The 23,621-nt window shown below is 50.7% G+C and overlaps 1 protein-coding gene and 1 long non-coding RNA gene across 5 annotated transcripts in view; one reads left to right on the forward strand and one right to left on the reverse strand.

Moving 5' to 3' along the window:
• Camk2a (calcium/calmodulin dependent protein kinase II alpha) overlaps positions 1 to 23,621 on the forward strand; it is a 64,181-nt gene that overhangs the window by 12,319 nt on the left and 28,241 nt on the right. For 3 of the 4 annotated variants that reach the window (XM_031365786.1, XM_031365788.1, XM_031365787.1), the window contains exons 2-11: positions 4,978 to 5,072; positions 11,226 to 11,285; positions 15,589 to 15,643; positions 16,410 to 16,475; positions 16,565 to 16,637; positions 20,002 to 20,104; positions 21,663 to 21,746; positions 21,854 to 21,948; positions 22,663 to 22,785; positions 23,107 to 23,190. In XM_031365786.1, the coding sequence (XP_031221646.1) occupies positions 4,978 to 5,072; positions 11,226 to 11,285; positions 15,589 to 15,643; positions 16,410 to 16,475; positions 16,565 to 16,637; positions 20,002 to 20,104; positions 21,663 to 21,746; positions 21,854 to 21,948; positions 22,663 to 22,785; positions 23,107 to 23,190 (838 nt within the window). Of the gene's footprint in view, positions 1 to 4,977; positions 5,073 to 11,225; positions 11,286 to 15,588; positions 15,644 to 16,409; positions 16,476 to 16,564; positions 16,638 to 19,999; positions 20,105 to 21,591; positions 21,747 to 21,853; positions 21,949 to 22,662; positions 22,786 to 23,106; positions 23,191 to 23,621 lie in introns of those variants that run through there. The other variant, XM_031365789.1, reaches the window with a different exon arrangement.
• Positions 15,803 to 16,951, reverse strand: LOC116087224. The gene is made up of 2 exons (XR_004117318.1): positions 16,813 to 16,951; positions 15,803 to 16,047 (listed from the first exon to the last, which is right to left on the reverse strand). It is a non-coding gene; the product is annotated as an uncharacterized LOC116087224 (long non-coding RNA).

The raw sequence follows: 23,621 nt of genomic DNA on the forward strand, positions 1-23,621 counted from the left end.
TCTCTCTCTGTGTGTGTGTGTGTGTGTGTGTGTGTGCGCGCGTGTGTGCCTGTTTCAGATGTTTGAGACAAGGTCTTGTGTATCCAGGATGGCCTCAATTCTGTGTAGCTTAGGATGATTTTGAGTTCCTGATTCTCTTCCTTCCACTTAGCAAGCACTGGGATTAGGGGCATTATAGGAGCATTCTTTCCACTGAGCTACCTTCCCAAGTCCCCCACCTCCTTTTGATAGGGTCACACTATTACAGATGTGTTTCACATCAAACCACTGTATAAAGATTTCCCTAGTCTATACTGTAGCAGCCAGCTTTCTGGTCTAAAGTCTTATGAGGTTTCTATTTGGTGTGTGTGTGTGTGTGTGTGTGTGTGTGTGTGTGTGTGTGTGTGAGTGAGTGTTGTATTTTAATGTAGCAATTGATTGCAGCCACCTGACCACACTAATGGCGGTCTAGCCATGAACCCACCATGGGCCAGGTACTGGTGAACGAGGCAAGGCCCTACCAGGTCTAGGCAGCTCAGAACCCTGCTCAGATGAAGCCACTGAAACGCTTCCCTCTGAGGCCTCATGGGAATCAAGGTCTATGCCTGGGCAGGAGCCTGACAAAGGCTTTCCGGCCCATTCCTCTGCATAGGTAAGATGGATGCCTCTGAAATGCCAGCTGTCTCCTTGTCTTCAAATGTCTATTTCTGCCCCCAGTGCTCCTGACTGTGATCCTCCCTCCTGCCTCATTTCTGTTGCTTCCACCATTGTTTAAAATCACTGCCTGATCTTGCAAGTTCTGTTTATGGAGGTGCTGGCTAGTGGTTCTTAGTACTGAGTACCAAGTGCTAGATGCTAGGTTCCAGATGCTAGATGTTGAGTACCAAGTGCTAGGTACCAAGTGCTAGGTACCACGTACTAAGTACCAGGGGCTAGGAGAGACAAGAAAAAAAAAACAAACCAACCCCCATGAGGGCCAGATCAGGGATGGGAGTAGCATATTAGACTGATAGAATATAATATACATTTCATCCTTTTAGTTAGTTCTGGAGGCAGGGCTGCTAAAATTCTTGCAGTTTCCTGAATAATAGGAGTAACCAGAGCATTTTTTATTCTCATATTTAGTCTTTGACCCCAGTTCCCGATGGAAAACTCTTATCTCCCCTGGGATTCCCAGGTGAAGCCCCTTGATCCTTATGAGGTGACTCATTATGGGTTTCTGTGTGAAGGTTGGTTTCACAAACATGAAGCGCTTATTGGAAGGCTGGAACCCTTCTGCCTCATTCTTCATTCTCTGGGGAGATGAGAGGACTCAAAATCAAGTTAGTGATTGATCACAGTTACATGATGAGGTCTCCACAAAGGCTCTGCGTGCACGGAGCCTGGACACACCTTTTGTGAGAGGAAATACAACCAGGAGCAGTAGGGTGGGCCATCTCAGCTCCAGTGGGCTAGAGCTCCCATGCTCCAATCTCCCAGGCTTTGGCCTCTGTTCCTCTCTATCCAGCTGCTCATCTGTATTCTTCACCATGTCTTATATTATATAACACGCTAGCGAACATGTTTTTCTGAGTTCTGGAAACCATCATAGAAAAGTCTCCAATCTGAGAGCGGCGTTTTAAGAACTCCCTGTTGTTGGCAAAGTTGTACAGGAGTATGGGCAGCCTGCGGGCAACCACTTCCTACAGCAGGCCCCAGACGTGAGGACATAGTGCTGTGGAATGGCACTTAACCTGCAGATCTTCCCTAACTCTAGGTGGCATCATAACTGACTTGCAAGATATATAATGGGGCTGGGGGGCACAGATGGCAGGAGAACTGGTTGGCATAAAAGACATCATTTTTATTTGGTGGCCAGTATTGTATGTGGGGGTGGGCTAATGGCAGGTAAACGTTTTCTACCTGGGAGCTTCATGGAGAACAGTGAAGACCTGATAGGTAAAGCTGTGTCTCAAGGAGGTGACTGGGGTCTCTCTGCCTTCTTATCAGTGAAGAGCAGATGGGACCGACAGCCCTAGGATAAGCTATTGTGTGAGGCCTTCAGTGTCCATGTGACTCAGGCCATTCCTGTCTGTCTCATCCTTCTCTGTCATTTCCTAGCCACTTACTTCTTCCTGCACTATGTTGAGCCAGCTAGAGTGTGTCCACCTAGGGTCTATGCCAGAAGCTTCCTTCTCCCAACAATGGCTACTGTTTCACCTGGTAATGGACAGAAGAGGGACTCTGGCCTGCCTTTCCACACACCAGGGGTTCACGGGAGTCATCCAACCATCTTGTGACACAGGCCTGCCCATCGTTTTAGGTGTGGGGGTGGAAGTGTGGAAGCTTTTGGGAACCGAGCATGGTCAGCAACAGGAAGTTGGAGAGGTACTCAGTTTGGGTGGGTGTTAAGAACCCAGAAGTGCACATAGTTGAGGCCTAGGCATAACATTGTTTGTAATCGTCAGTGTGAACTTGGAGCAATCTACACAGAGCTGGGTCCTGGAGCTCGGTGTCTTGAGCTCCACTCCAGACGTGAGGCCTCCGAACTGTGGTTCTGTGCTGTGTCTGGATGATTCATACGATAACAGAACACTAGCGTCTGGGAAGTCGTCCCAGGCTCTCTCTTCTGGTCATTAGTGAAGGGACAGTAAAGACTGGCACTCAGTGGCTTCTTCTGTGACATGCAGAGTTGACAAACTGGCTTTCGTGGAGAAAGCGTAAAATGGTAGCTCAAGCTCAGATCCAGCCTCAAACGAGTTTGCTTTGGTTCCGTGCTCAAATTATTTTGATAGAAGGAGCCAACGCTTAAAAAAAAAAAAAAAATCAGGAAATTTCTTTCCAGCAGCCAGACTTTTTCCTTTTCCTTGAAGAACTGAACAATGTCCCATCCCGTGTGACAACAGTGACGCTCTGCTTGTGAGCTCTGAGACTCACAGCCCTCATCCCCACCCAGGCCTCTTCTAGTCAAGGATAAAATCCAGGAGCTGCTTAAAGCGTGTTAAAAAAGACGTTCAACTTCACTCCTAAAACTGAATGTAGAGACTGGACTAGGGGGTATGACTTGGGTAAGACAGCACTTACCCTGTAAGTACAAGGACTCAAGTTCCCATACCCAGCACCCCATAAAGAGCCAAGCATTGCTGCATCTGCCTATGTCCCGGCACTGGGGAGAAACAGGAGGATCCTGAGGATTTGATGGGCAATCAGCTTAGCGGAAATGGCCAGCTTCTAGTTTGGTGAGAAACCATGTCTCAAGGAAATAACACATTAGTGTGAGAGAGGAAGACTTCTGACATCCCGCTCTGGCCTCCATGTGCTTATATGAACACATGCATCAGCACACACGCGTGGATGCACACACACACAGACACACACACACAACTGAAGCTGTGCCAAATCACCATGTCCTACCCCTCTTCCTAGCAAATACATAAATGCTTAGCAATACACTATGTTGACAAGGGCATATATATGAATACCAATTTTTGACTCATAGTTTCAGAGGGTTTCGGTGCTTTGTGGCTAGGCCGGCACAACAGAGCTGCTTAGCTAATGGAAGTGGCATGACGTGTGTGATTGTCTGTTCACACTGTGACAGTGTAACCTTCAAAGGCTAGGCCCTAGAGACCTGCTTCCGCTAACCATACAAATCACAGGTCTGTGGGGATGCTTCAGATTCAACCTATAACATATACTATTAGGAAAATAAGTTGGGCTGGAGAGATGGCTCAGTGGTTAAGAACACTGACAGCTCTTCCTGAGGTCCTGAGTTCAATTCCCAGCAACCACGTGGTGGCTCACAACCACCCATAACAAGATCTGATGCCCTCTTCTGGTGTGTTGAAGACAGCTACAGTATATTCATATACATAAAATAAATAAACCTTTAAAAGAGAAAAGGAAAGATAATAAGTTCATAAAACTTCATTATCAATCAAAATTTCCAAATAACACTGGCCCTCCTTGGCCAAAACAAAACATCAGTAGATGGAGCTTATCCCAGAGACTCAGACACATACAGGAAATACAATACTTTCTTAAGGGGTGAGGGGTTGGGTTTTTTTTTCTTTTTTCTTTTCTTTTTTTGAGACAATGTCACTATGTAGCCCTGGCTAGCCTGCGACATACTAGGTATACCAGGCTGGCCTTGAACTCACAGAGAGATCTACTTGTCTGTCGCCAGAGTACTAGAATTAATCCAACTCTAATGCACACATTCAAGGCCATTAGGGTATTGTTTTTGATAGCTAGAGATTGAACCAACCTGCTTTTCAGTAGGGGACCTCAATCAGGAAACTGGCTAGGACATTAGGCTATAAGACAGTCATATAATCATGTATTTTGTGATGAAGAGTTTTTTGTTTTTGTTTTTTTTTTTAATGAAGGATGATAGCCTTCAAAATACATTAACTGTATTGGTACAGTGGTGCATGCCTTTAATTCCGGCACTTGGAAGACGGAGGCAGGTAGATCTGAGTTCAATGTAAATGAGTCCCAGGTCAGCCAGGGCTACATAGTCACACCCTGCCTCAAAGGGAACAAATGTTAACTATAGAAAGGACGGAACAGACTGGTGTACCTACTGGTGCTGTGTGTGAGGGGAGGATCTGTAAGGAGAGACTCCAGGCCTCACAGGCTTGGAGGCAGGACTTCTCAGGGTCTACATATTTACCTCCTTTGAACTTGGAGCTATGTGATGTATTACCTTGTTCAAAGAACAAAGCTCTAAAGATTCTCAGAGACCTAGATTCTGTGATTCTCACTCCAGGCTTCTAACGTTTTAGAACTTGGTGACCTAACTTTTATAGACCCAGAAGGCTCGTCTTGCATGAGGCCAAGGATCTGGGCCCCTCTCTGGATCTTCCTGACCTATGCTGCGCAGGAGCCCTTGTGACATAGGTGATGGCAATGGACAGCTCCCTTCCTGCATGGTACATCTGTAGGAGCTCTTGGTAGCCTGGGGAGACAGCTCTCGGGGGCGCCCCTCACTACATCACGCTGTTTTCTGTCCTCCAGGGGAGCCTTCTCTGTGGTGCGCAGGTGTGTGAAGGTGCTGGCTGGCCAGGAGTATGCTGCCAAGATCATCAACACGAAGAAGCTCTCAGCCAGAGGTAGGTTCCTGCGCTGCCTGCCCACTGCTGGCTTTCGTACTCTGCCATAGTTCTTGCCCTAGACCTGAGCCCCAAGCTTGACCCCCTGGGAGACAGTGTTGGCAGGCTAAGAGGCTTTTCCTTCTGAGGATGCTGTGAGAACAGACCCTTCACTTTCCTTCCTCTGGGACTCCAGGCTCAGTGTTGCAGCATCTCCCAGATAGCTCACATCCTCAGTAGTACTCCCTCTCCTCTCTGCCATGCCCTTCAAGGCTTGCCTCCCAGTCTCTGCTTTTACTGCCTGCTTCCTTTTATGGGGGCAGCCATTTTTTTTCTCCTTCCAGGTCTCCACTCAGTCATATTCTCAAAACCATTTCTTTGCTCTCTCTTCAGTCTCCAGTTTTCTCTTCCTGCTGTTTTTTTTTTTCTCTTTCCATGTGGCTCATCTCATTCTGTTCACCACTGTGGCCTCATGTTTTAATCCCCAGTTCATGGTGACTGTGAGCCCCAACAGAGCAGACAGGACTCATCTACTGCTCTATGCTCAGCACCCAGGACAGCGCCCTCATCAGGCCGAGGTGCTTGCTGCCTGGGAACTGTCTATAGCTCTGCTTCCATCACTCCGGGTTTTGAATAGGTGCTCTGAAGCATGGCTGGTTTTGAAAAGGTCTAAGTCTAGTTTGCAGAGACTTTAGCAACATTGGCTCCTAAATCCTATAATTGATCCCGGCCAGTAGCAGCAGCCTCCCTGGGAGATGGTCCCCATTCAGACCTAAAATAGTTGAACTCATCTCTTAATAAGATGCTCAGAACACTGGAGTTTGGGAAGTCTGTTCAGAACACCCTCCCTGGTCATACTGACATGTTTAGGGCAGTAGTGGGTGGCCAAGTCAGTGTTTTGGCAAGCTGACATCCATCCCAGATAGAGGCCTTGAGGACTGTCTGGTGTAAGGAGAATTCTGTTGGGTGAGGTGGTTGCAGAATCATGGGAAAGTGATACAGTGTTTAACTGTTTTGAAGACTGCAACTGTGTTTGGATGAGGGCCCAACAGGTGCCGAGCTGAGGAAGGGCCCGTGAATGCTGGATAGGGTGTTCACAGGGCCTGTGAATGCTGGATAGAGTGTTCACGCAGTTCTCTGTGGGCCTCCCAGCAAGACCTAACCTGGCCTGTGGTTGCCGCCTTTGGTCTCCCACTCTGTTGTGCTGCCAACAATGCTCGGTCTGTTTATTTTTCTGCATCCTGCTCTGAGGAGAGGTTCTGAGGGTCCCCGGCTGGCCTAACTAGTGTCAAAAGGCCAAACCTGTGGAAGGTCTAGAGCCAGAGCCAGAGGCAAGGAGCTAGGGAGGGAGGAAGTCCAACTAGAGTGCTGCCCCGTTGTTGGCAAGCCTGGCTGGAGCAGCCTTCGGTTGTGAGCCTGGTTGTACCTCAATCCCTGAGACACTAGAGATAAGGCCGGGGCAACGGTTCTCAACCTTCCTATTGCTGTGACCTTTCAATACTCCAGTTCCTCCTGCTGGGCTGACCCCCAGCCATAAAATTATATTTGTTGCTACTTGGTAACTAGAACTTTGCTACTGTTATGAGTTGCAATGCAAATATCTGATAGGTAGGATATCTGATAGGAGACCCCTGTGAAAAGGGGCCCGCAACCCACATGTTAAGAATCCCTGGGCTAGAGTAGTGACGGGAAGTTCAGAAGGGAGCATCACGCTGGATGCTGGAGTTCTTGGACTGAATTATCATCGTCTCAGGGAACATATACTGAGAGACAGAGGCCATCACTCCTGTTGGGAAGATGGCTAATCATCCCTGAACAGAATCTGGCTGTGTCAGGCAGCCGCTACCCAAGACTTTGACCTTCTTGGAGGAAAGTAATCCTGCCTAGGAGACTAGGAGCAGGGCACTGGAATCAGGGAACTTTTGGAATGCCTGCTGCTGCCTGCTAGCCCTCTTTCCCAGCAGGGAGGGGAGCAGAGCAGTCTCCTCTGTCACTCGCCTCCACAGGGGGGGCTTTACAGCTGTCACGTTTGGCAATTTCTCTAAACTTCTCCTGCTGCCTCTCTGGGATGATATCCTGCAGCTCTCTGCAGAAGCTGGACCCGCCCAGGGCTTCTCTCCATCCCTCCCAGCAAGCCGCGGCCTTCCCTAGCACACCCTGCCTGGCCCTATTCTAGCAAGTAGTTTCCAACTCGGTGAGATATTTTTATACGCATTTTAAAATTAGTTCTTAAGAACGAAAATCCCTCCTGGTGTCATTCAAAGAAACCATAAGCAAATAAAATGAAACGTAAAAGTTTTTTGCCTGTTCGCATCCCTGTCAGGCCCCACTCCCAGTCTTAAAATGTAGCCTTCTGAGCTCCACCCTGGAGTTGAATCGAGCTGAATCGTCTCCGTGATGTTCTAGGACAGCCAACCTCCTAGCATAGTAGATAGCAGCCGTGTGTCTGGGCGGGACCCCACCACCTGCTCTGTGAACCTTGTAGGGACTCTGCAGTGGTCAGGCAGGGACATTCTTGGGCTCTAGGCTCATGAACCATCTCTGAGGGTCACTGAGACCTCTATACGAGTGTCCCCAGGAGGCTTTGGGTCTCATAAGTCCGACTTCCCTACACTCTCCTGATATGTAGGTTATCTGATAGGTAACCTCCGTGTAAAAGTCACTTGACCCCTGGTCATTGGATTATTTATCTTTTGTTTTGTTTTGTTTTGTTTTGTTTTGAGACAGGGTTTCTCTGTATAGCCCTGGCTGTCCTGGAGCTCACTCTGTAGACCAGGCTGGCCTCAAACTCAGAAATCCGCCTGCCTCTGCCTCCCAAGTACTGGGATTAAAAGTGTGCACCACCACCGCCCAGCTTGGATTATTTATCTTATATCCCAGGATGGGGAGGGGACTTCTTGCCTTCAGTTCCTTCCTTCCTTCATCATTCTTCTGTTCCCCTGCTTGCAGGCTACAACCTGTATATACCTGCTTGCTGGAGCCCAGCCCCTCTGAGACAGTCTATGTGCTTGGAAGGCTCTGGTCCTGCCTGGCCTTGATGGGATTATCTGGTTCCTGGGACTAAACTAGTCTCCGATTTAGCCTCAATATCCCAAGGATGACCCAACCAGAGTGGGATGAAGGTCTCCAAGTTGTCAGCATGGGTATTAGGGGCCATGTTCTCTGGTACCAGGCAGGGTGTGGAGGCTCTCTGAACCTTGCCTGGATGTCTCATCACTGTGAGCTGCGACTGAGTCACACGCGAATTGATTACCCGTGCTGCAATTATTAGCAGGAACTGACAAGAAGCTCTGCCACTTGCTTGCGCTAGGAGCTTGGATAAGCCTCTCATCAGCTCCACGCTGGGCCCCTAGAATGTGGCAGTAACCAGTGGACAAGGTTGTGTTCTCAGGGGCCTGTTGTATTGGGAATGAGACCAAACACATGAAACATACCTATAAACTGGGTACGGCGAAGAAATGAGGAGTGTTACTAAGAATATCAGATGGGTATGGTGACACACATAAAGGCCACCCTGGTCTACACTGTGAGTTCTAGAGCAGCCAGGGCTGCAGCATCTTTGAGGCTCAGCCTAAAAGAAAGAAAGGTCAGATCTGGTGATGGAAACATGATCCACAGGGGGACATTCTTAGAAAAGGCAGCAGGGCAATGGTGGCGCACGACTTTAATCCCAGCACTTGGGAGGCAGAGGCCTGCGGATTTCTGAGTTCGAGGTCAGCCTGGTCTACAGAGTGAGTCCCAGGACAGCTAGGGCTATACAGAGAAACCCTGTCTCGGGAAAAAAAAAAAAGAAAGAAAGAAAAAAGAAAACAAACAAACAAAAAAAAAAACAAGAAAAGGTAGCTGAGGAAACTCTCTGAGGAAGTAATGTTGTGCTTAGATCTGTCTGAGGGCGAAAGAAGGCCCAGGGGAGGAGTACCACAAGAAGAGGACACACAGCAAGCCAAAGACTCTAACATAAGAAGCTTGGGATAGTAGAGGTCAGAAAGAGTGAATGTGAATGGTCTTCATGGCTAAGATGCTAGCTAACGCCTTGGGTTGTATCGTAAACACATTAGGAAAGCTGTCAGTCAGTCAGACACCCAGGAGTGGCAGGACCTTATTTATACCTTAAAGAGAAGAGCTTTGGCTACCAGAGACCAAGAGCTAGGATGGAGAGTTAGTCAGTCAAGGAGTGAGATCCTCAGAGCTCTAAGTTCTGAAAGGGTTCAGCTGTTTTGACCAATGGCATTGAAGAAGGGATCATGCCTTTCATCAACTGGCCTCGCTTTCTTTTACTGTACACACCAGACCACGAACAGCCTCGAGCAATACAGCTAGAGCTACAGCACCCAAGCTTCCCAGGACATTAGAAATGCAACCTTCGCGAGCAGAGCCACAATATCCTGCACAAGGTTCTGTTCGCGGGTAGCAGATGGGTGTGGCTAACAGGAAAAGTCCCGATGCAGGCAGGGTAGCTGTGTCGAACCCGCGGCCGGTGCCATATTCGGCAGTTCTAGCGGAGAGGTCTGGCTGGTAACCAGACAGAGTTAAGGTTTTTGTGACCAGTGTTTTGTCCCGCCTGTGTATAGTTTGTCATCAATGGGACTGCGTTCCTGGGTCATCTCGTATGCAGGAAACAGCCCAGGTTCTGGGTTTAGACTTGCACCCCACCCCTCTGAGTGTGTTTCCTGGGCACGCACTATGAGATCTCATTCCTTCTCGTAGGCAGAACCTTGACTCTGAAGCTCTCTGGTTCCACTGTGGGTGAAGGCGAGGTACACGGAGATCGGGAACCTGGTTGGGGGTCCCCTCCTCTGCCTAGGAACCAGCATCCTGTGCCTGAGGATGGTGAAGGAGGCAGAGAGGGTGTAGGGAGAAGGATATCTGGAGCTCATCTGGCCTTGCACCCCACCCCCACTCCCTGAAGCCTGCAGCAGGTTTTCTTCAGCTGGGGAGCTGAGCCTATTGAATCTGAATTGGACATAATTGCTTTGCTGATGGCAAAGCTACATTGCAGCATTGATCTCGGCTTCTGTAGTCTGCAGAGGGCAGCCGGCAATTGCTCTAGTGGAGGGAAGCAGGGGAAATAAGGGCTTTCTCCATTCTGGCCACCCTCCATAGAATTTACCTGCTCCAGAGGAGCCATCCTCTGGTGAGACTGCGCAAAGGCCATTGTAGCCCTGAGGCTGCCACTGGCTCAGGCCACGTGACCCTATCTGTTCAATGCTGACAGTGGTGTCACAGGCCACCATGGCAGACACTGACTGGGCTTGTGGTTGCAGTTGTTCCTAGCAGCCTGAGGCAGAGAACACTGGCAGTAGAGCTTAATTCTTGCAGATAGGTTGGACAGAGAAGGTCTCAGACAGAGGTCCTGGCAGGCATACAGGCTCTGGGCCAGCCCCAAGGGAGGGACACACCAAGTTTTCCATTTAAGTTCTTTCTAGTTGTCTGTCCTTGATTGCAGTGTTCTATGAAATGGAGGGGCTGCTGGGGTACAGCTCTTTTGAAGAAAACAGTCACTACCTTAGGAAGCTTGTCAAGTCCATCCATCCATCCATCCATCCATCCATCCATCCATCCATCCATCCACCTGGTGATTCCTTAAGTAACTAACATGTACCAGGCATCCAAACAGATGTAGGTGGTACAACGGGGTCCCTACCCAAAGATGTACGTTCTGTGAGACACAGAGATGTTGCCTGGCCCTCTAGAGCCCAAAGGAGAGTCCCTACAGGCTTGAAGTCAGGGTGGGCTTCTGGAAGCCAATGGCATTGAGGGGTGATAGGATGGAGTAATGGCTGGTGATAGGGTGTGCCTGCTGAGTGAACTGGTAGCTCCCAGGTAGGGACCAGGAAGGGCAAAACGCTGCAATTCATCTGCCTGGATCGAGGGCTGGGGGGCTAGCCAGGAGGAATTACAGGGGCTTGTACCAGGACTCTAGACCTTTGGATGGTTGAGTCATACAGGAGGGGTTGGAGGAGAATCTCTTTGGAGACCCCTGAATACTGAGGCCTGGAGAGGGAGAGGACTTATTGGGGTCCTCTCTACCCACTTGCCCTTTCTGTGAACTCAGACGCCTTGGTATATAGGCCACCTTTTCTAGTGCCTAGGGCGACCCCGGGAGGTAAGGACAATAGAGGCAGAGCCAAGGACATATCTTCTCTGGGATTTACATGGGAATCTGTATTTCAGATCACCAGAAGCTGGAGCGTGAGGCCCGCATCTGCCGCTTGTTGAAGCACCCCAATATCGGTGAGCCCCGGGGAGCGTGAGGGGCCCTGGCACAGTGTGGGGTGGTGGGGAGCAGCCACTCTCTTCTCTGGGGCTGGAGGCTGCAGAGGGAGCTGGGAGAGGGGGTGTCTTGCTCAGGACCAGCTTGCTTTGGGGGAAGGTGCAGAAAGGACCCTTCTTCCCACCCACGCTGCCAGCGCCTCCCTCGGAAAAGCTGTTTCAGGAATGCTCTTGAAGCTGAAAAAGAAAGATGAAAATAGGCCATGGGAAAGCTCAGCCTGGACCAACAAGGCCCACGCCCCGACCCACCACAAGCAGTGTCAGCCCGGATCTGTGGCCCTGTCCTGCTTCAGAGTCCTGCTCCTGCCTGCCTCGTGCCTCTCCAGGAGCTTGGCCGATGCCCCAGAGTTAGACTGAGGCAATCTTCCGGAGATGCTTTACTCATGGTGGTAGGACCACAGGGAAGGTCCTAAAATACACTTCATTGTCTCGCTGCTCCTTCCTTCCCCTCCCGTGCATCTGGCCTGCAGATCTAGGCTGCTAGGTCTGGTTCTGTCATAGAACAGCTGTGAGACCTCAGTGGGACGGCTGCTCTCTCTGAGTCACTTTGTTCACCTGTGCCTGTCCCTGTCTAGTCATCTGGGCATCTTGTGTCATGGCAGCTTCTGCTCCCATGGGCCTGAGACTCACTGAGTCTCACAGAGGGGAAGCTAAGGCTGCTGGTTCCCAGAGCAAGCTCCTACAGCTGTGCCTTCTCCAACAGAGGGGAGACAGGCTTCTGCACCCGAGCGGAGGTGGAAGGGTTAACTTTTCCCAGGGAGAAAGCTCCATCTGCTATTTATACCAGAGGCCCCTCCTCTCCCCTGTGCAGCAGCCAGAGGAAGGCCAGTAGCAGAGAAGAGATCACAGGCCACAGCTAGAGGAGGACCCTAGCTGGACCCTGCTCTGCTCACCTGAGTCCTCATCTCTTACTGCTGATGGAAGGTTTCAGTGAGCTCTGACAGAAAGCCCATGTTCTCAAAAAAGGCTGTCAGCTTGGGAGGAGGAGAGTGGGATGCATGTGTATGGTGTGTGTGTGCGTGTTATCTCTGTGTTTCTCTGTATGTGTGTCTGTGTATGTGTAGTATCTATGTGTGCCTATTTCTGTATGTGTCTCTCTATGTGTGTCCTGTTATGTGTGCATGATGTATCTGTATGTGTCTCTGTACATGTATGTCTCTGACTCTGTGTGTGGTGTCTGTATGTGTGGTATCTTTATCTGTGTGCTATGCACACACACATACGTATCTAGATGGGTTTGCACATTGCAGCAGATCTGTCTGAGCTCAGAGTTCCTATCTATGTCTCTTTTCCTCCCATTTCTGTCTGTAATGGGAATACATAGGCCAGGCAGTAACAACCGACAACTTAAACACCCCCACCTTTACAATGTAACTGACACATTGCCTTACCATTCTGAAACTCAGACTTTTCTAGAAGGTTACTCCTACTTCACTGGGTGTGGTAATTCAGTAGAGAACAGTGCAATGCCAAGGTGAATAAGCTTTACCCTGCTCAGCCACCTGGCACCCCAGTCTGTCCATTCCTGCTGCAGGATCTCCACACAAGACAAGTTTTGCCTGTAGCTCCACACCGCTCATTGCTCTGTGCCATCCACACAGGGAGACACCCTGATGAGATGAGGCGCAAGAGCCCAGAGATGACAGTTATCAGCCTTCCTACTGTCTCCATGGATATGTTTCCTCCTCATCCACCCGATGTCAAGTTCACTGGAGGCTCTTCCTCATGTTCAGACCTCTTCCAGGCTCTGAGGCTATTGGGAGAAGTGAGGATGGGAATGGGCTTGAGTACACATGGCTTCTTGGGGAACAGAGCTGAACAGGCAGCCAGAAGGCTCTCAGAGGAGCCACGAGCTTCTGCTGGAGGCCTGGAAAGACCCGGATGTTGCCCAACAGCTCACCCCAAGCTGATGAAATCTTGCCAGAGAAGCCTAACTTGGTATCGATGTGGTCCAGAAGCCCAGAGGGCTTCGTGCCTGGAGAAACCTTATGTGACTCCGCCTGCTTGGCAAGTCCAGGCAAGGTAGATGAGCTGCTATCTGCTTGTGTCCGCTGCCCTGTCTCAGGGGTGGAAGAGGGGTTCTCAGCACAGGCTGGTCCAGCTGTGCCTGCAGACCTTTGGCCTCTTGGTTCCTGCTTGGGTCCTGCTTGTGATAGACAGACTCTGGAAGTCCCATCCCCATGCCAGAGTGGGCAGCGGTTATGCAAAACCTGAGAGTTTAATGAATCATTTGGGAAGGGGGAAGAGAACTTGAGGATATTCAGGTCTCATGTTCTACCTCCTGATAGGCCATGAGCTCCTCAATGGAAGCATAAATCAATACAGTGGGGGTTTGATATCCTCATGATCCAATCACACAGCCCTAGCTCTGCTCTCTGGGGATCAAGCCTGAAACACATGAGCCTTCTTGGGAGACACTTCACACCCAAAGCAATAACAGCTTTTATCATAGTTTAAGAATGCCTCCGTGAGCTAAGGAGCTGGCGAAGGGATTAAGAGCACTTACTGCTCTTGCAGAGGGCCTGATTTAGGATCTCAACACCCACATCAGGTGTCTCACCACCACCTGAAACTCCAGTTCTAGGGAACCTGACGCCTCTGGCCTCTGCTGGCACCTATACTCACGTGTGCGTGCACACAGAGACACATAAATAAAAACAAAAGCAAAACTTTAAAAGACGATGCCTTCACATTTCACTTAACATTTCAGGCATGTCCTTGTGATCCCAGCACTTGGGAGGCAGGAGGATTGTGATTTGAGGCTAGCCTGAGCTACACAAGGAGACCCTTTCTAAAAACACAGCAGCAGCAACGATGACAAACCAACGTCTTGGGAATGCAGTTCAGCGTTAGAGCACATTTTTTCTTTTCTTTTCTTTTCTTTTCTTTTCTTTTCTTTTCTTTTCTTTTCTTTCCTTTTCTTCTCTCTCTCTCTCTCTTTCCTTTTTGCTTTATTTAATCCCCTACACTGTAAAAAGGGGAAAAACAAAACAAAACCAAAAAAAACATAACATTCATTTAAGTCCGTGTAAACCACCCCTCATTCCACCATTTTCTATCTCTGCTGGTTATCTCCTGTCTCCTAGGGCATCTATTCAGGAATTGCCTCTCAGCCCACCAAGCTTATGTGCAAGTCTGAGAGCCATGAGCCACCCAAGGGCTCTGTGATATTGTATGCTCACAGCCATTGGCTCACACCCAGGGATGCTAGGGGTTTCCAATGAGAAGGAAGTCTGCCCCCCTCCCCCAACCCGCACTTTCCAGGCTCTCTGCTGCCTGATTCTCCACATCTTTCCAGAAAGACTCGAATCATGCCCAAGCTCAGACATCTCCTTAGGAAGAACACCAAAGCTTTACACTTTGCTTTTTCACTAAACGACATAATTTGGAGAGGATTCCAAGCCAGTGGGTGATAACTGCCAAATCATTCATTCCAACAGCTGTGTGACTTGCATTGTGCAGAAGGATCCCCATTGTCCCGGCCAGGTCTCCCCCATACTGTGTCTATGACACAGAGGAGGATAGGCACCCTCGCCTTCGAGAACTGGTCCTTGGCTGACAGGACATAGCTTCCAAGAATCCGTCCTAGGCCATGGGCCTGTCTTTTAAAAGCTGAGCGATTTCGGAAGCTCTGGGCTCCTGGGAGCCTTGCCTCTGTTCCTGGGAAATGAGGTGTGAAGAGATGACAAATTCGCAGCCATCAGGGTTCAGGAACCAACTGCTGTCTCTCTCACTCCAGCCCCAGGAAACACTATTGTCTCTCAGCATGGGAGCGGAGCCCGGGATGTCAATCCAGGGCCTTCACTGAGTGGTTATCACTGTGCACTTCACCGGACTCTTGAAACAAGGTTGCAAAGTCTAAATAAGGAGAAAAGAGGCTCAGAAAGGCACAGCAACCTGCCCACCCACTGTCACACAGCTGCTCTTGGGGCAGAGACTGGAATCACAGTCTGTTGTGTTTCTCTCTTTCTCTCTCTCTTTCTTACCACTCTGGCTTGCCCAGCAACGAAACTGAGGCTTGAAACAGGGAGAGGACCAAGCTGACAGACAGAGATCTTCAGTCTTTACACCTAGTTTCCTTCAGTAATGCTGGAGGTTCTGGCGTAGTGAATCCCTTGCCTTTGTTTGCCTTTATCAAAATTTGTGCTCCTGGACTGAGGGTTGAGATGGTGGCTCCAGGAGTCTGACAGGAATAGCGGGGGGTGGGGGGGGGTGGACAGCAGGGAACTCCTGTGTAACCAGCTGCTTTTGACCCTGCCCACAGTCCGGCTCCATGACAGCATCTCCGAGGAGGGGCACCACTACCTTATCTTCGATCTGTGAGTCTTTCTGTGCACATCCTGATACGCCATGGGAGACGGGTACCTGGGCAGGGATGACCTTTATGGACTCTTTGGTCTGAGGGGTTCTGAGTGCTCTTAGGCTGTCCAGTGGGCTGCACAAGCTAGTCTTTCTGTTTAAAACGCCAGACACATCCAGCCAGTACCAATCAGTTTATTTTTTGCTTCTCTATTTGTGGCCAGTGATGCTGCTGCCTTGCCGTTCATGGTGGGGGGTATCAAGTTTCATTTTGAAATCTGGTTTGTCAAAGAAGGAAGGCAATGACAGCTTTCAGATGTCCCTGGGTGGGCATTGAGAATCAGTGAGGATGCTTGTCTGGTCTGTAAAACCGTGATGTTCAGAAGAGAGGACAGGGGCACATGGGTAATCTCCATAGCGTCCACTCAATTAAAAAAAAAAAGAAAAAAGAAAAATATTTAAACATAAATAGAAAAGTGTAAAAATAAGCTAAGTGAGAAACCAAACAGCCTACAAGCTTCCAGGACCCAGTTGATAGCTTCTGAGCTACTGTCCCCACCAATCTGGGCCCAGTGAGGGGAGGGAGAGGGCTAGGGGAAAGCTGCTTGTGTCAGAAGACAGGAACAGGGCGGCTGCAGGGCCCTGAGGGATCCAGTTCTTCCTTTGGGGGTTAAGGGTCTAAGGTCCCGGCCCCACCCCTTTCTTAGATGATTTTCAGAAGGTTCCTTCAGGCCAGGTGGCACCTGGGGTCTCAGTGGGAGGGTGACGCCATGCCTGTCTCTCCAGGGTCACTGGTGGGGAGCTGTTTGAAGACATTGTGGCCCGGGAATATTACAGTGAAGCTGATGCTAGGTGAGTTCCCGCTGCAACCTGGCTGACCGTGCCCTTGCTCACAGCAGTCAGCTTTCCAGGGGGCCTGATCCCTCCCCCTTTCTCTCCAGCCACTGTATCCAGCAGATCCTGGAAGCTGTGCTACATTGTCACCAGATGGGGGTGGTGCATCGGGACCTGAAGGTGAGCAACCCTGGAGAAACAGCTTTCCCAGGTCCCCTGCCTCTGCATTCCCTTCCTGTCCCCCACAATGGGCACCACCCAGATTCCTCCCCGCTGGGACCCTGGGAGGGGGCCCCAGTAACTCTGCCTCAGCCCTCTTGCATCAGCGTTCCCAGAATTCCTTTCATTTCTCCACCTTGAGGTGGGCAGCTGTGTTTTCCAGCTGTTTGAACAGACAACTCAGGAAACTGAGCTCAGGAAGGTAGGGATACCAGGGGGTCTAGCCCCATGCCACCGTTTGTACCAGGAAGGTGAGGTGATTTAGACTGAGATGGCCCTGTGGATTGGAAAGGAAACGGAGCTCAGTCTACTGCCTTACGGCTACTTGGCTTTTCTATTCTTTTTTAAGATTTACTTACTTTTTGTGTATGAGTGTTCTGCCAGAATGCACCACACGCACGCCTGGTCCCTGTGGAGGCTGGAAAAGGGCTTCAGACCCCCAATTAAACTGGGGTTACAGACACTTTGCACACCTTTATGTGGGCACTAGAGTTCAAACCCTGGTCCTGTGGAAGAGCGGCTAGCGCTCTTTCATCATTGGGCACTTTGGACCCTCTCGGTGGGAGACTATCTTGCAAGCGACTCAGCTTCCCTACAGAAGGGGTTGTCATGGCAACCTCTGCCCCCCATTGATGAAGCTAATCAAATGAAACCACAAAATTCCTGGGATAGAGACACCCTGATACTCTTGCTCCTAGGTCTCTGTCAGGCAGAAGAGAAGGAAAATAGGGGTGGGGGTTGCTGCCTTTAGCCCATCTGAAGGAACGGAATAACAGTAGTCTGCCTAGCATTGCCATGGGCTACATGGCAGTAAGTACAGACCTATGGGTCTCCTGTACCAGCCTCCCAGCCCCAGCACAGTAACTTCCAGAACTCCCATCTTACAGAACAGGAAGCAGACGGAGAGAATATGAAAGGTTTGCCAAGGATATGCATTTCCGTGGAATCTGAGCAAGGACGAGGATCGCTAGCTTGCTTTCACCCCAGAGCCCGTGACCCCACCACCTAGGTCCAGAAAGCTACTTAACCCAGCCAGCTTCAGCAGTAGCCCCTTTAGGGCAAGCATGCTAGGTGTCCAGGGACCTTGGCCATCAGCAACTGGGCTGACATCCTATGCGGTAGCCCCGGCAGGACTCCCCTCACCCCACTTTGCTTATAACCATTTCGGACACTGCCTACAACCCCCAATTTGGAATGCAAAAGGATTTAGGGGGAGCTCCAGAGCCACTGAGAAATGTTCCTCAGGCTTCCCAGGGCTGCAAACCCCTATCCCAGCAGGAATGACTCCAGGCCTTCTGAGCCTGGATAGCCTCCATGATGAGCAACCAGTCAGTTCCTATCCTTCAGGGGACAGTGTTCTGAGAAGGCTCCCAACCTCTTTCTTACTACCGTAGGCCTTCCTTGAGGTCTCACCTGTGTCCTAGGTGAGTTCTTGGTACCCTGGTGACAAGAAGGTGGGCCCAGGAACAAGGTCTCAGTCCGAGGGCAGGGTGGCTTTCCCCAAGGGTCTGCTCTCGTTATGGTAACAGACCATGCCCGGGGAAGAGGAAGCGCAAGAGCCGAGAAGCGGCCCAGATTTAGGCCACTCTGGAATCTCTAATTAGTGGTACATTCATCAAATCAGGGCAGGACACTACCGAGACACAGGACATGTTGGGAACACAGCCCCTGAGGACAAAGAGGTCTCGCCAAGCCAGGTGAAAGGGCCATATTTCTTTGGGCCAAGGCTAGCTTTGGACTGTGACAGGTATAGCAGGGCCCCTGAAAGTCCTGCTGGGGGAAGGGAGCCAGAGTAGACTGCAGCTGTCTCTACAGAGTGCTTCAGCCCAGCCCCCAGCAGGAAGTTTGAGCGCTGGGGCTCAGAAAGCTGTTTACACACCTAGGCACCACGCTCCATGTCAGGCATCTGTCCCTTTTCTCGGTGAGGAAAGCAACCACCAGAGAAGGGAAATCATTTGGCCAGGTTCCATCGCAACAGCGGCAGCCCTGGAATTAAAAGCCGAGACTGACTTAAGTGTGGAATCCAAACTCTTAGCTCCCCTTTGTCCAGGCTCAAGGTGATAGGAAGCCCCAGCAAGTGGAAGAATTTGGGGGCCCAAGACAGAGGCAGCAGCCTTGGTGCCCCAGAAGCCACACACACACCACAGACATACACACACACACACACAGACACACACAGACACACACATAAACACACACCACACAGACACATACAGACACACACACACACACACACCACACACACATACAGACACACACACACACCACACACACATACAGACACACACACACCACACAGACACATACAGACACACACACACCACACAGACACAGACAGACACACACACACACCACACACACACATACACACACACACACACACACACATACACACTGTGTCAACCATGGTCCCACATCTAAGCCCCATCGCCTTTCAGCATGATGTCTAGGTATGTGAAGAGCCGAGCTTTGGGTCCTGCTGTATGAGCATGAGGCCCCAGGGCTCAGACTTCCTGTCTCTGTAGAGACAGCTGTTGTCTACTCTAGCTTTCACCCTTTTCCCAGTAAGACTTCCAGGGACGCTAGCTGACCATTCACAGTCCAAAGTTAACCATGGCCTTTCTAACATGTCAATCACGGCCCCACATCCAAGCCCTATTGTCTTTAAGATGGAGTCAGCCTTTGCCTTCATCCTGACACCTATCGTTTTACAGCGGTGACACGTCACATACCCAAGAAGCCGTACTTTCTCCATCTTATACTCATGACGAACACATAGTTAGCAGCAACAGGTGCTAGGGTGGACTGGAGAGAGCCTAGGGTGGGTGAGAGAGAGAGAGAGCTCTTTGGCTCTTTGGACGGCTTGACATGAGATGCGAGAACAGGAGGCAAGCAAGCCATATAGGGAACGCGGGTGACACAAAGGCCACTGAACAACAGTTCTTTGAGGGGTGGGAGAAGGTCATTGTCCTGAGGTCACTGGGATGACTGGTGGGAGGTGGATTGTGGACCACACCACTGTGGCTGATACTAAATGATGCTTCTGAATGAGGTTGGGCTCTATCACCCCACTCTGTTTGAGCTCCCCTCAGCCACAGCTCTCAACCCCGGGGGAGGCTGTGTGAGAAAGAATCCTTCTGTTACAAATGATGCGGGTCTTGCCACAGTCCCACCCTCTTGGGCACAGGAACTCAGGACCCTGGGTCTGGAGGTGTGGGAGGGGGTGAGACCCTGGGCCATTCGGCCATTCTGCCGGGTGAGGTTCTGAGCCTACTGACTATCTCTTGGGCCCTCCTTCTCTCTCTCTCTTCCTGGTCCCGGGAAGCCTGAGAATCTGTTGCTGGCCTCGAAGCTCAAGGGGGCTGCTGTGAAGCTGGCAGACTTTGGCCTGGCCATAGAGGTGGAGGGGGAGCAGCAGGCATGGTTTGGTGAGTGGGGTGTAGGGTGGCAGGGAGGGGAGGTGCAGACTTTGGGTGACGTATGTGACCCGGGATATCCTCTGCCTCAGATGAGATGGCTGTTTGGCCATGTAGGGCCCTGGGAACACAGGGTGCACCCAGCCAGCCTCCAGGCCAGTGGGCAGGGCTGACCTCTGTCCCCAGGACTAGGTATCTGAACAGGGCCATCATGAACTAAGTGGTATATCTCTTTTGTGAGAGCACGCACTGATACCTTGGTGGGAACTCTCTAGGCTTCCTCTTACCCCTGGATACTGGGTGTCACGGAGGAGGGACAGGCTCAACACCTTGGGAAAGGTCAGGAGAAATTGACAGGTGTAGAGTCCTTTCGCTTGAGTGCAGATATCCCAGCATGCCTTGGGATTGGTAATAATGGGGGGTGTTTTTTTTTTCTTTCTGGGTATTTCTGACTGAACAATAGTGACCAGTGGTTGAGACCCAGAACTCTTAAACAGGGTGTGGTGGCACCTGCCTCTAATCCCAGCACTTTGAAGGAAGGTAGAATCAGAATAATGGGGACATCCTGCCTTAAAACAAAACGAGAGCAAACAAGAACCCGAGTTCTGGGTTCAGATCCTGACTCTGCTACTTACAAGATGTGCGGTTTTAACCAAGTCTCGTTTTCCTCGACTCTTAGAAGAGGACAGTAGCATGTTTCTCGGGGAATCCAAGAGGGTAACTAACAGCAGGCATGTGACGTGTGTGCCCAGTCCAATGCTTAGCACACATCTGCAGCAACTAGTAACTGTTCCTGGGATGACTAGTTAAGGTATCTAGTTAAGTTAATCTTGGTGTTCATTTTTCCAACAATCCTCTCAATATTGAGAAATAGTAAAGGTAAGACCATCTAATTCTTTGTTTGACAGATCAGGAAACTAAGGCCTGGAAAGGACACACACGCACACATGCATGTACGCATGCACGTGTGTGCGCGCACACATGCACATGCACACATACATACACACACGCACACACGTGCACACACACACGCACACACACACGCACATACCACACACATGCACACACGCGCATATACCACACACATGCACACACATGCACACGTACACACGCACATGCACATGCACACACACGCACATACACGAGTTAGTCAGAGTTAAGACCAAGGCTCTGACATCTCATGAGCATTCCTTGAGCATGGTATGGGGTGTGGGCAGTACATCAGCTCTTAAAGACCACCAGTAAGTGGTGGGTAATGGGTACAGTGAAAGTTGGAACCCAGAGAAAAAGGAGCTCTGTGATCAATTACTGTGGTCTACCTGAGGCTCTGGATGGAGCGGGGAGGGGAATGTAGCTGTGTATCCCTGCCTCTTGGTCCCAGTCTGGTATGTAGGCCTCACCAGATTACCAAGGCCCCTGGGTTGACACAGTACAACCCCAGCTTTGGGGCAGGGCTGTGTTCTCCAGCTCCAGGGCTATCCTCGTCCCCTCTCCTGCAGGGTCTTGCTCCAGGCTACTCACGTGCCAACCTCTGTGTGTGTGTCTGCCTGTCTGTATGTCTGGGGAGCAGGGTTCGCAGGGACACCTGGATACCTCTCCCCAGAAGTGCTGCGGAAGGACCCGTACGGGAAGCCTGTGGACCTGTGGGCCTGTGGTAAGTCCATCTGTCTTGTCTCCCAGCCACCCGGGCCTATAGCTCCCTCTCCTCTTTCCACGGCTCCCCTGCTTCATCTCTCCTCTTCCGCTCCCTCCTCTCCCCAGGTGTCATCCTGTATATCTTGCTGGTTGGGTATCCCCCATTCTGGGATGAGGACCAGCACCGCCTATACCAGCAGATCAAAGCTGGTGCCTATGATGTGAGTGTTGCTCCCCTCTCCCGCTGATGCTCTCCTTTCTGGTGAGAGCCAGTGGCCTAAGAGGCCAGAGATCTGAGGACACACTACCACTCTCTACCATGGCAGAGGATGGAGTCCAGGGATGCTCCGAGACTGACTGTCAGAGCCAGGCAATGGTGCCTAACGATTAGGGTCTAAAAGTCCCGAAAGTTATCCCACTGGGGCACTAGAAGGTAGAGGTAAGGGACAGGCCCCAAGCATTTTATTTATTTACTCATTTACTCATAATTAGTTAATATTCAAAAGATGTCTCATGAGACCAGGCTGGTCTGAGAGTCACGGTACAGCCAGGGCCTCCTGATTGTCCTGCCCCCACCTCTCAATTGTGAGGTGAATTACTGTGTACCACCATACCTGACTCAAACCACTGAGCCCTTTGGTGTCATTCTTCTGAATGTTTGATGTGTAATTTTCACAGAAGCACCACCTCAGTCTATGACATAGTTACTAATGTTGCCCTTCAGTATACACCTAGGGAGGTCGAGGACAGAGGTTTAACGTGTGACACTTGAGTGTAGCCGACTGGCTCTGGCACCCGTGTTTCTAAGTACTTCGTGGATACCTGAGTGTTTGGGCATGAGAACCCCTGCCTGCTCCCCTGCCAGTCAGGGGCTGGAGGATCGCAGGGGTGGCCTGGGGCAGGCTAGGCAAACCTGGCCCCTCTGCCCCTTCCAGTTCCCATCACCAGAATGGGACACCGTCACCCCAGAAGCCAAGGACCTGATCAATAAGATGCTGACCATCAACCCATCCAAACGCATCACGGCCGCTGAGGCTCTCAAGCACCCATGGATCTCGGTGAGCCTTTATGAGCCACACCCACCAGGGAGGCCTAGCCTCTCCTGGTCTTGTCCCGTGTGGAGTTGAGGGGGCCTCTGAGAATCTCTGGCTCACTGTGGGTCTCAGGGACAATATAAGAATGAGGGATATTCTGGGTTGGTTCTGTTGGGTGTGTCATTGGCATCGATTTACTGGTGCTCTGATCTTAACCACGTTACACCACAGAGCAGAATGAAGGACCATCCTCCTTAAGATATTGTCAACTTCTGCTCGAATGATACTGGGTCGGTCTGTCGCCTTACAGCCTTCCCCTCACACAAGTTCTTCCTCTCTTTCCAGCACCGCTCCACTGTGGCCTCCTGCATGCACAGACAGGAGACCGTGGACTGCCTGAAGAAGTTCAATGCCAGGAGGAAACTGAAGGTAACCTGTCTTTCTCCCTAGCAACCCTGGGCTTTTTTTTTTTCATCTGTTCCACATATGTTTACTGGAGGTTCTTGCATGCTGGCCACCAAAGGGGTTAAGGGAAGTGAGAGCATATCTGACCCCAACCCACTCCATCCGCACTCTGGCTGAGAGGGCAGACAAGCAGGACTCTGCTGGGGTATGGTGAGTACCGTGCCTGATGGTGGACAACATACCAGGGTGATGGCCTTCCCTGGCCTGGAGGATTCTGGGAAGAATCTCAAGTGGCTTTCCTGGAGGCAGCAGCATTTGAGTTGACTCTTCCCAACAAGCAGGTGTAGAGGGACAATGGGGAGGTGTTCTCCAGACAGAAGGATGGCCGGTACAGATGTCTGCGAGTGTGAGCCCTACTTTCTAAGGACCACAAATGGCTTAAAAGAGCTTTGGCA

This window comes from Mastomys coucha, unplaced genomic scaffold (assembly GCF_008632895.1).
Source record: "Mastomys coucha isolate ucsf_1 unplaced genomic scaffold, UCSF_Mcou_1 pScaffold13, whole genome shotgun sequence".
Lineage (NCBI taxonomy): Eukaryota > Metazoa > Chordata > Mammalia > Rodentia > Muridae > Mastomys > Mastomys coucha.